Source organism: Pelobates fuscus, chromosome 11, assembly GCF_036172605.1.
Source record: "Pelobates fuscus isolate aPelFus1 chromosome 11, aPelFus1.pri, whole genome shotgun sequence".
Taxonomy (NCBI): domain Eukaryota; kingdom Metazoa; phylum Chordata; class Amphibia; order Anura; family Pelobatidae; genus Pelobates; species Pelobates fuscus.
Genome location: NC_086327.1, coordinates 131,339,662 through 131,351,821, shown reverse-complemented (window position 1 = coordinate 131,351,821; position 12,160 = coordinate 131,339,662). Strand labels below are relative to the sequence as shown.

The 12,160-nt window shown below is 47.5% G+C and overlaps 1 protein-coding gene across 3 annotated transcripts in view; it reads right to left on the bottom strand.

Annotated features, from left to right (window-relative positions):
- SORL1 (sortilin related receptor 1) overlaps positions 1 to 12,160 on the bottom strand; it is a 90,713-nt gene that overhangs the window by 15,821 nt on the left and 62,732 nt on the right. For all 3 annotated transcript variants that reach the window (XM_063436228.1, XM_063436226.1, XM_063436227.1), the window contains exons 31-36: positions 6,366 to 6,515; positions 2,952 to 3,101; positions 2,703 to 2,831; positions 2,313 to 2,439; positions 1,395 to 1,564; positions 1,173 to 1,285 (exon numbers count right to left, since the gene is read on the bottom strand). In XM_063436228.1, coding sequence (XP_063292298.1) covers positions 1,173 to 1,285; positions 1,395 to 1,564; positions 2,313 to 2,439; positions 2,703 to 2,831; positions 2,952 to 3,101; positions 6,366 to 6,515 — 839 coding nt within the window. The remainder of the gene's footprint in view (positions 1 to 1,172; positions 1,286 to 1,394; positions 1,565 to 2,312; positions 2,440 to 2,702; positions 2,832 to 2,951; positions 3,102 to 6,365; positions 6,516 to 12,160) is intronic.

Below are 12,160 nucleotides of genomic sequence, written 5' to 3'. Positions count from 1 at the left end.
GCACAAGGAATCCCGGTCCCGTGGGGAGCCGTGCACAAGGAATCCCGGTCCCGTGGGGAGCCGTGCACAAGGAATCCCGGTCCCGTGGGGAGCCGTGCACAAGGAATCCCGGTCCCGTGGGGAGCCGTGCACAAGGAATCCCGGTCCCGTGGGGAGCCGTGCACAAGGAATCCCGGTCCCGTGGGGAGCCGTGCACAAGGAATCCCGGTCCCGTGGGGAGCCGTGCACAAGGAATCCCGGTCCCGTGGGGAGCCGTGTACAAGGAATCCCGGTCCCGTGGGGAGCCGTGTACAAGGAATCCCGGTCCCGTGGGGAGCCGTGTACAAGGAATCCCGGTCCCGTGGGGAGCCGTGCACAAGGAATCCCGGTCCCGTGGGGAGCCGTGCACAAGGAATCCCGGTCCCGTGGGGAGCCGTGCACAAGGAATCCCGGTCCCGTGGGGAGCCGTGCACAAGGAATCCCGGTCCCGTGGGGAGCCGTGCACAAGGAATCCCGGTCCCGTGGGGAGCCGTGCACAAGGAATCCCGGTCCCGTGGGGAGCCGTGCACAAGGAATCCCGGTCCCGTGGGGAGCCGTGCACAAGGAATCCCGGTCCCGTGGGGAGCCGTGCACAAGGAATCCCGGTCCCGTGGGGAGCCGTGCACAAGGAATCCCGGTCCCGTGGGGAGCCGTGCACAAGGAATCCCGGTCCCGTGGGGAGCCGTGCACAAGGAATCCCGGTCCCGTGGGGAGCCGTGCACAAGGAATCCCGGTCCCGTGGGGAGCCGTGCACAAGGAATCCCGGTCCCGTGGGGAGCCGTGCACAAGGAATCCCGGTCCCGTGGGGAGCCGTGCACAAGGAATCCCGGTCCCGTGGGGAGCCGTGTACAAGGAATCCCGGTCCCGTGGGGAGCCGTGTACAAGGAATCCCGGTCCCGTGGGGAGCCGTGTACAAGGAATCCCGGTCCCGTGGGGAGCCGTGTACAAGGAATCCCGGTCCCGTGGGGAGCCGTGTACAAGGAATCCCGATCCCGTGGGGAGCCGTGTATGGGGTATAAACAGACTATGTGAATATATATTGGTCTGGTAAAAGCAATTTAGCACGTTGCACTTTTACAGCATTCTTCATTTTTAACAGAAAGTTCTATTTAAGGAAGAAGGAAAAAAAAATGAATGTAAACCGAGTGACTTACTATATACTCTCTTATTATACCGTGAGCGTCAGCAGGCGGGACCCAGCTGGCGGTTATAACCTCGTCAACATCTTTATTCAGAGATAACTGGAGATGCTGAGGGGCACCTGGGACTGAAAGAACAAAAACAGCTTATTCACACTATGCCCCAATCCAAGCCATGCTGAGCACACAGTGACCCAATATTCAAATTAAACTACCCAGCACAGCTGTTAAACTTACGCCCCTCGGGAGTTCGCAGTGTGATGACATCATTGGTGTTGTAAGTTTTCCGAAGACAACGAACCTGGACTTTCACCTGATACGTCGTGTCTGGTTTGAGAATCTTTAAGATGCAGATGGTCTTATTGCTTTGGGAGTCCAGGATCGTCCATATGCTTTCACCGATAACCCTGCAACGAATCACGGGACAGAGATTAATCTAGGTACACCTGTTCCCCAATAATCCTCCACACAGTTCAGGGAACAAATATTCTATTTACATGTGCTCCTGAATAACATTGGGATACTACATGACACTTCCAAATAATACTCCTAAATCTTTATGCGATTCCGAGGATTATTTCTGGCATTAATAAAGCATTTATAAAGCTCAACATATTCTGCAGTGCTGTACAAATGGGGAAAAAAACAGTACAATATATGCGCAACAATACAAAAGGTAAAGATGGCCCTCTGTGAGCTGAACCGAGCCACGGGAGCTCCTTTATACAAAGTACTTTGTTAGATAGCCGGTGAGCTTACTAGGTAAAGCGGTAGGAGGGGGAACACTGAGGTGATAACCAGATTTAAGGATAATTGCAGCTACTGGCAACATATAAAGGGAATGAGGAGGTAACAGAGTGAGATCTCAGCTGGAAAAACAAGTTAATACTGCAAGGATATATCATAGATACAAGAGGATACAGGCCGCACTGAGTGCGTATTAAATACGGCAGATCTAGACCAATAGGGGCCGTATTATCCAGGATATATATTATAGATGCAGAACAATAGGGGCCATATTACCTGTAATAAATACTGTAGATACAGAACGATAGGGGCCGTATTATCCAGGATATATATTATAGATGCAGAACAATAGTGGCCATATTACCTGTAATAAATACTGTAGATACAGAACGATAGGGGCCGTAGTACCTGTAATAAATATTGTAGATGCAGGATGAGAGAGGCATCTTTTTGGGACGGGTCCAGGTCAGGCTGACATCCCCACTGAAATCTGCTTTATATTGCAGGTTCTGAACTTTGTATACTATGGTGTCATCTGAGAAGGAGACATCACACAGAGCTTCAGCCATGTACACAGAACATGCAGAGGATCAATCCAAGAATTAGTCATTAAAATATCAGGCACAGCAGTCCCCCCCCGAATGCTGAACACTGACCGATTATATCAATCATAGACTGTTTATCTTCGATCTGACAGAGCAAATAGCCTAAACTCTGCTCAATATAGATTGCAAAGGAAGGCAACATTCAATATTTTTGTCCGCTAATTAGGAGATTATGAAACAAGACATTTTCTACCTGTGCAGTTTGCTTCATCGCTGCCATCGGAACAGTCCAGAAAGCCATCACAAGTGTCGGACAGAGCAATGCACGCCTCCCCATCTTCACACAGAGACCCGTTAACACAGGGAGTAGATGCACGAGTAGCTGTTACAAAAAATTGTTTTATTAAAAATCCTAAAATGAGTCGCTGGCATAACACTACATATTTAGTAAATCTTCCCCCTAAATCAAGAGAACCCCAAAACTACCCCTTGAAGAACTCACGGCAGTGCAGCTCATCGGTGCCGTCCTGACAGTCTCTGATGCCATCGCATCTCTTCCAGTCTGGTATACAATACGTCCATTTCTTACATTCAAACTCTGCCGTCTGGCATCGGCCGTGGGATGATGGAGTCGGTGAGGTTTTATTGGTTGCTTAATGAATAAAAACCAAGAGATATTCTTAATAAATAGTAATTACGCACAACTACCTTTGCAATGTTTACATCCTGTTAGTGGGCTTTGTGAGAGATCATCTGCCAGGTGATACAGTGCGCCCACATTCACGCTTATTCACTAAAGAAAGAATTGGCAGGAGGGAAAGGCCAAAACAACTTAACTGAAATAATGCTCTCAGTCTGGCTATTTTAGAATTGCTGGGAATTCTCACGTTGGTGAATACATGGTGGAGAATTTACAGTGACTTCAAACGTCCAACAATTCATCCTTTAGTAAATAAACTGACAGTATCTTACTTTACTAAGACATGGCTGAGTGGTGCGCATGTTGCAAATAAAAGGTTTTTCTTCTTTATGGAAATTAACCCTGGTTTATCAGTAGCTTCTCAAGAGACCAGAAAATGGCTAAAATGAAGAAACTTAATCTGGCTCTGCGGTCAAATTAGAAACATAGAATGTGACGGCAGATAAGAACCATTCGGCCCATCTAGTCTGCCCAGTTTTCTAAATACTTTCATTAATCTCTGGCCTTATCTTATAGTTAGGATAGCCTTATGCCTATCCCACGCATGCTTAAACTCCTTTACTGTGTTAACCTCTACCATTTCAGCTGGAAGGCTATTCCATGCATCCACTACCCTCTCAGTAAAGTAATACTTCCTGATATTATTTTTTTTTGTAAATCTTTCTTTTATTGAAGCATATTAGTCGGGGTACAGAAACAAAGAGAGGGAAATGTAAAAATGGGTTACATTAGGAGGTAAGTACATCGGTAGCGTAAGATAATACATTTCCTGAGTGAGAATGCTTCATTTTTTAAGTTATGTTAACACACGCTTGTTGTAGCTAATATCAATGCCTATTCTGTTAGACTGTAAGAGGGTAGCGGTGGTCTATACAAGGCTTAGGCACATAGTTAGTGAACAATAGGTGAGGTCCTAGCAGTAAGGATAATAGTGCGAAGAACCATAAGCGAAAACATCACATAGGTTAAAACGATCACATGTCAAAAATTCAAGGCTAATGCGTTAAAGGTATGATAGGGCAGTAGCTTATTACCGCATGCCTATCGAATCATGTATGTTCGGTTAGCAGTTATGACCATATGCGATTAGCTGACATTACGTACTCTGAACCATTAAGTAGGAGCTGTATATGCTAGGTAGCGGGAGACAGGTTAAAATTAAAACAATAACGTTACATTCAAGTTTGAGACATGCAGGCTTATGAGAGCGTTTCAGTCTGTCCGGCAACAGCAACAGTTCATCATGAATAGTAGTATACTATGCAGTAAGTAGGGAGATATGAGTGGTAGCAAGCTGCAGCAGTTCATCCCTTTCGTTTTCCGGCAGACCAGTGTGTGGGTTGGAGATAGTCCTTGCCGCATTACGGGTGATGGTGTGAGAGGCTTCCCAGCTCTAGGCTGCTGTGCTTCTTCTTGCCCCAAGGTCGGTCGTCGCTGGGGTCTGGAGTTATTGCGCTCGGTTCCTCCGGCGGTCTCTGTGGGCGGGTGGTACTATGCCATGTTCCCTGTAGTGGCGTCTCAGCTTTCGAGGGCCGCTTGTCTTCGGCCTGAGGCCTGTGTGGGTGCTCGCGCCCTTCGCCATTGGACCCATCATCAGGTCCGTGGGCCCAGGGTTCCACCAGGTTCCAGGCTTCTCCCTGGGTGTATGGCCGGCTGTGGGGGGGATTCCCCCATGTGAGCGCCCGGCTCAGATGAAGAGTGAGCGGGCCTCCCGACTGCTATATCCACATGGGTGGCAGTTGGTTCGTATCAGGTGTCAGAGGTATCTCCAGCTGTGTGTGTCTTTGCTTGTCATAGCCCCTAGTGCAAGAGTGAGTGAGTGATGGCTGCCAGTATGCCAGTGGTCAAGGTTGCCTGTTCCGCGCACATGGTCGTCGCCATTTTGTGTGTGGGTCCCGGGCTACATGTCGGCGGTTGCACAGAGAGCTGTATGGCCTGGCTCAGTGTAGTTTGGACCGGGATCACCCCCCCGGTCCAGTGGGGGGGGAAACAGGGCCGGGTCCGCAGACTATCGATTTGTGTCAGGCTCCGTCGGGCGGGATAGCGTTGCGGCGGCCGTCCGCTTCACTCACCGCCAGCATAGGTCCCGCCTGTTGCAGCGGGCCCCATCCTCCGAGGGACTAAAACCACGAGAGCAAGCCTCTCCTCAGCTCGGGCAGCCCGATTCCGTTGAGGGTCACAGTAATTCTCGGGTATTTCTCCCCAAAATTCTCGATTTGTAGGCTAATTGTGGACCATTCTGCAGGAGCCGAGCCGTCCTGCGACCGCTCAGCTCGGCGGCCCGGCCCCGCCCCCCTGATATTATTTTTAAACCTTTGCCCCTCTAATTTAAGATTATGTCCTCTTGCTGTGGGTGTTTTTCTTCTTTTAAATATAGTCTCCTCATTCCCTTTATGTATTTAAATGTTTCTATCATATCCCCCCTGTCTCGTCTTTCCTCCAAGCTATACATGTTAAGATCCTTTAACCTTTCCTGGTAAGTTTTATCCTGCAATCCATGAACCAGTTAAGTAGCCCTTCTCTGAACTCTCTCTAAAGTATCAATATCCTTCTGGATACTCACTGTGCCGTGAGCACAGGACCCAGCAAGTCTTTATCTCACGTGCCTTACAATGGGAGTTTTACAATTCTATAGATCCAGAAATCGACATGTGTACATCAGATGGGATGGAGCCAAGGTATAACCAACATTTTCATAGAAACATGGCAAAATGTGCTTTTTCTTTACAACATTGGAGTATAAAAGCTGCATTAAATGTTCCTACAATTTCATCGAAAAGGTAAAACACACACATTGCATACAAAACATGCAGGTTCCCACTATGGTTCCCAGAACAACTACAGCTTAATGTACGGTATACAACATTGTACGGCATGCAGCTCATTGTATTTGTTCTGGTGAGTATAATCAGTCCCTGCAGGCTTTTGGGGTTTTAAGAGAAAACTGTGGCTTTAACCCCTTAAGGACACATGACATGTGTGACATGTCATGATTCCCTTTTATTCCAGAAGTTTGGTCCTTAAGGGGTTAACACTACAGTGTCAGGAATACACGTGCGTTTCTGACCCTATAATGTTCCTTTAAAGAGGCAGAGTCACAAAACTCTAAAATAAATTAATCCAGTTTAGATACACTGAAAGGGGAGCTAAATGAGAAATGATTTATATGATAGATCTAAATTGAAAGCTGTTAAGTTCGGCAGTAAGTGAACTCACACATTGAGGGGCATCCTTCCTCGTCAGATCCAGAGATGCAGTCTTTGTAGCCATCGCACACCCAGGTGTTCATGATGCACACGCCATTGTCACAGCGGAACTGATTGGAAGGGCAGGTAGGGGGCGCTGTGGTAGTTTGAGGAACTGGTTCTGCAAAAAATAAATATGAAAATTCAAGTTAAATCTTAGAAGAAAACAATAACAAGCCCGGACGCTGGCAGACATTAGGGTGGTCTCCTCACTTAATCCAATTTCATTTTTGAGAGTAGGAGATAAATGAAATAAATCCCTAGGAGATCATTAAACCTATGGGTACCAGAGAGCTGTGACATTAATTACAAAGTGATCACTAAAATTTACCATGTTCTGGTCAATCAGAAGCTGAGTGACAGCCGCCGCCGCGCCCCCATTCCCACCCTCTCCCCACCACCACCAAAACAGATTAATAAGCTGGGAACATTCTATTCATCCATGGAGATTGCTCCATGTTTACAATCTTGCCATAGAATTTACTTTTATTAACAAGTAGAATATGATGTTATATATCAGATCAGCTGGGCACAAACATTGTCCCCCCAAATACAATAATAAATAAAATATTAAACATTATACACTGAAGAAAATGGAAATTGCAATATGGTTAAGTAATTCCCTTCTGATCACAGTAGATCTCTTGGTATAGCTCATTCTCTGGGCTGAAACCTGCAGGTTTATGGCTATTGATAGATCTCCATTTTTTGCACAAAGCATATGCCTTAAAACCAGACACATTTTATCTATCTGAACCACATGACATTACAGAACAAAGTGGATATTGTAACCATGCTCCAGTGGAATTGAGAAGTGGGCATTGCCACGAGATTGCCTGCAGAGGACTGGGAAGTAGGCAGGCAGACATTATTAGTGTTAATTCTCCAATTCAGGTCTATTTTCAGCTATTACATGACTTTGAATTGAATTTTTATGCAGCTAGGACACCTTTTTCCAGATAGACAGATAGAAACAGAAATGAATCCCTGACAAAGACTAGTGGTAATGGGCTGCCCAGCGCAGGTACTCTGTACCCAGCGTAAGCAGTGCCTGCTCTAACGCTTTTAGGAGGAGAGGTACTGGTGTTGTGGGTCACATTGCACCAACACATCCAGATTTGAATGGCTGTTCCCCTATAGTCTGTCAGCGCCACTCACATACCTCTTCCTCACCGTCTTTGGTGTGACTGAGCTCGGTCTGAATTTTATAACATGACAGGAGGCTTCGTATTTGCTTAAGTCTCTCTTTACTAGAACTCCACAGCAGCACAGAAAAAACAACCAATCAGAAAAAAGTTAGGTACTATAAAACTCCCCTCCCCATGCATTATTTCCTCTTTCTTTGCTGCTCCGCACCAGTACAGGTCAGAGTACCACTGCCTCCTGCTTTAGTGGGTGGCTTTGGGATTTATTGCTTACATTCAGTTTTTTAGACTCTATTTTGTAGATTGCACTTGTTTAATTTGGTCATAGATATATTTATCTTCTGTAATCTATGTATTTATTTTCTTGTGAGATTTCTTCTTAGGTATTTATTTATTTAATGTTCTGCCCTTGCCGGATTTTTTCCATCAGGGTGTTTTATATCTTGTGTGATTTATTTGTCCCCTGCAACTTCGCCTGTAGTTTCCTATATATTTGTGTGGGGTCTTTGGCTTCCTTGCTGCCTTTTTCTTGGGCTCGTGTCCCCCCTGCCCGTTTCCCTTGTATTGTGCATGCCGGTTTTTGTTCATGCTGGTGATTCCGCCTTTTTCTGGCGGTGTGTGCCGCTCGGGGCGTCAGGAGGCTTACTACATCTGCCTCCTTCGACCCCCGAGCTCCGGGACCGCGGATTTCATCTCCGGCGGTCCCATGTACTTTGCCGGCCGCGGGGGTACTCGCGTGCGCTTCCCGCTAGTACCCAGCGGCCGGATCTTCTTTCCCCTCACCTCGTGTGTCCGTCCGGCCGGGGGAGAGTTCGACCGGGAGAGAGTGTTGCCCTGAGGATCTGCAAATTTTAGGGACCTCTACCCGAACGCGGAGGTCCCCGTTGCTCATTCAGTACCCATGGTAAGCGCTACGGAATTGGAGGGCGCTATAGAAATACAGGGCTATAATAATATCGTGGTATACACAACCCATTGATTGGCCTGCTATGTCAGTGCCCATAAGAATGGCCTGCTATGTCTGTGCCCAAAGGAATGGCCTGCTACGTCTGTGCCCATAAGAACGGCTTGCTGTGTCTGTGCCCTTAAGTATGGCCTACTATGTCGGTGCCTTTTGCTTGGCCAACTATTCTGTATCCATTAGTTTGGCCTGTTGGGCCTGCTCTATCCCCTTCTGGCCGCAGGCCTGGGGGAATATCACTGAGGAGAAGCCAGTGCCCACCAGTGACATGGAAAGGGGCGGGTGTCCGGACAAGCACCATTATCATACTACCCAAGAGGACACCAATATACGGCCATCTGAATATGGTAGGTAGGGTGAAGGCCCTAAACCTCAGACCTGAAGGGCAAGTTTTCTTATTAAGACCCCGGACACACTTCCGCGGTTGCGCCAGTCCGGCGACGGCACTCCTCCGAGGAGAACTTTGCAAGGACAAGGACCGGTACTCAGACACCTTCAGGAGAACGCGGCGTTTTCCTTGTCTTTATCAACTACTCCGTATCTGTCTCCCGGTGTCCATATAACTATCGGTAGTTATTCCTGCGTAAGGTTAGCTCCTGGCCCTGTTCAGTGGGGCTTACTTGTCTTGCCTTCCGGCCTGCCTTTTGCCTTCTAGCCGAGATGGAATTTGCGTTCTACTCGCACCTACGTTTGTTGTCTTTTTCGTTTTCGTGACTTCCTTTTCCTTTCGCTCGGGTTGTCGAGAGGCCTGACTTGACCTCCTCCGACCTCCCGGGTGCTCGTGGATTGCGGAGAACGTCTCCAGCTTTCCTCAGACTACCAACGGTTCGCCTGGACCCCGCGCGCGCGCACGGGATCCGGACGGTCAGTTGATAGTTTTTTCCCATCGTTTTCCCGTAGATTGCCCTCAGCCTTATGCTGATACTCGTATTTGGTGTACTCTTTAGTTGGTCACCCTGAGTCCCTAGGGACCCTAGCTTGGATCACAGGAGGGTGCGGCCCTCCATCTCTTCAATCCGAGAATATTTTATCTGCTGGAGCAGAGAGCGAACCCCTCTCAGAGACGTTACCGGACACTGATTTGTTATTAGAGGGCGCAGCCCCCCCTCAACCTCAGCCGGAGACTGAGCTGGATACAGGGGTCATGTTTGGAGGAAGTATTCTCATAGAGAGGAACGGTCACGGATGCTGACTCTACTGTTTGGTTATTTACGGGTGCGGCCCGCTCAGGCTATCAGCCGGACGTTAGCACGATATTTGATCACATTAGTAGAGGGCGCGGCTCTCTCATGCACTCGACGCTCTACGGTGCCATCCATTTGTTCATCACACAGGCTTGTACCTGTGCAAGACACCGATGTCTACAGGGAGGGGCGTCCCTCCTGCATTCAAGTAGTTCTGACGTCCGTGCTACTGATTTCGATATAGAGGACTGCCTGGTCATGCAAGATATCCATAGGTAGACTGGTTCCCTCTAGTCTATCTCCTGTAATGGAGGGATATTCTCACAGTGGTATAACGAGGGGTGACTCCCACTTGTTTATACACATTCCTGGAGATGGTACGGCTATCGGATGGAACTCAGGTATTATGGGAGTGCAGGTTTGGATATATTCTGCACCATAACTAGCAGAGGATTGCTTTCTGTTTTTGGATATCCGGACCATTGTGAACAACTGCTCAGACAGTTTCTCCCGTATTTAGGTGGCAGGAGATACGGGGACCTTCAGGGAGCAAACGGGCTCTACCTTGCTCGGGTAACAGGATTAAGGAGAGCCTTTTACCCGCTCTGAAGGTAAAAAGCCGTACGTATGGTTCACAGGGTACGACCGGAAACCCCCGTTTTGTCTTGACCTCCCCGGTCCTCAGATCTTGGGATAAGATGGCAGGTCTGCCCCGTCTCCTCGAAACGCATACCGGGTGATCAGGGTTCGGAGATGGAGGACCCTCCGTCTATACTCTAGTTATCCCTCACGGGAGCCATCTCGTTGGATTCGCGCTACCCTACTTTTCAACTATGGTCGAGGAGACCTACGAGACCTTATGGTGGTACCTGGTATACCCGACTCTCACACAGACATCTTTCACTCTTGGACGAGGGCATTTCAGGATGAAAATCTGCGTTCCTGTTTGCACTTCCCATTCCTTTGAGGTTTTCTGGGATTCCCTATTCCCAGAATAGTCGACCACCGTTCCTCCACTCAAGTTCAGTTCGGAACCCTGAACGGACGTCTTCTGGAGCTTTTTCTCTACGGCGCCCGAAGTTTACACGGTCCGTTTGGACTATTGGAATCACTTTGTATACGGCTGGTCTGGCCACACTCTCATTGTGTGCGTTATGAATTTATGCTCGGATGAGTCACCCCACCGGGTAGGACAGGAAGGTACGAAGATCCTCCTCGGCTTCTATTGCGATTTTGGTGGTGGTCTTCGGTGCATTCCTTGAGATTGGAGATCTCCCTGCAAGGCCGCATCGCCGAATGGCCCTGGCACGATCGGTGGAACCGCCTTATGGGTCATGAGTTGAGACTTGGTGTCAGTTTTCTTCTCGCGACCCTAGGTCATAGAGCGGATTTTGAAGTTATACGACTACAGGAATGTGACTAATAGGTCAGCTTGCCAGCTCATTGACCGACTTCTAGGAAACAGTTTGCTACGCCACGTACAATGGATTTACCGACGGAGGGTGCCTTTGTCCGTATTTGAGATACCTTGTCGGTTGGCATCTTCTTTCACCCGTCGGCTGTCATTTATCGTATTGGAATGTCCAGTTAGGATTACTCTGATATTTCCTGGAATAATTACCAGCGACACAAACAGCGTTGGATCGGTGAACTGAGCTTTCAAACAGCAAATACGAAGCCTCCTGTCATGTTATAAAATTGTAGATTATGCTAGCTTTAGTGTACCTATAATCTTAATTTTATTAATGACAGGAGGCGAGTATTTCCCACCCCTTTTTGTCCCTCCCTTGTTTTATGTTATAGTTTAGATTATCAGGTAGGTATGCAACTCTGTTTGTTGTCTCTGCTACCTGTCGCTTGTTCCTTATGTCTGTTTTTTTCCATTAATAGGGTTGGGATATTTACATATTAGGTTAATTTGGTTGCTACATTGGATATCTTCATGTTTATTCGGAGTACATTTCATTGGATAATCAACCTGTTCGATTCTGTTTTTTATCTCGTTTCAGTTTACAGTCCATCTACACTATCGAGTTTGACGGTTACACTTGGATGGTGGACATCGTTATATTCATCGTATCTAGGACTTCGTTTCTTCCCCATGATGTTTCTCTGCCTTTTATTCTGTTTTGTCGCAGCTTGAAAGAGGAAATGATGCATGGGGAGGGGAGTTTTATAGTACCTAACTTTTTTCTGATTGGTTGTTTTCTCTGTGCTGCTGTGGAGTTCTAGTAAAGAGAGACTTAAGCAAATACTCGCCTCCTGTCATTAATAAAATTAAGATTATAGGTACACTAAAGCTAGCATAATCTACAATTGTCTCTTAAAAAAAAGAAATCCTATCGGAGAGCTGGTCTGTCTTTCTGGGTACTCTATAGATAGCAAGCCAAATCAGCCAAGTAAACAGCATATTAGACTGTTTTACCTCTGTGCTCACGTGTGCGTATTAGTGGAAAATCATATAATATAGTGGAAC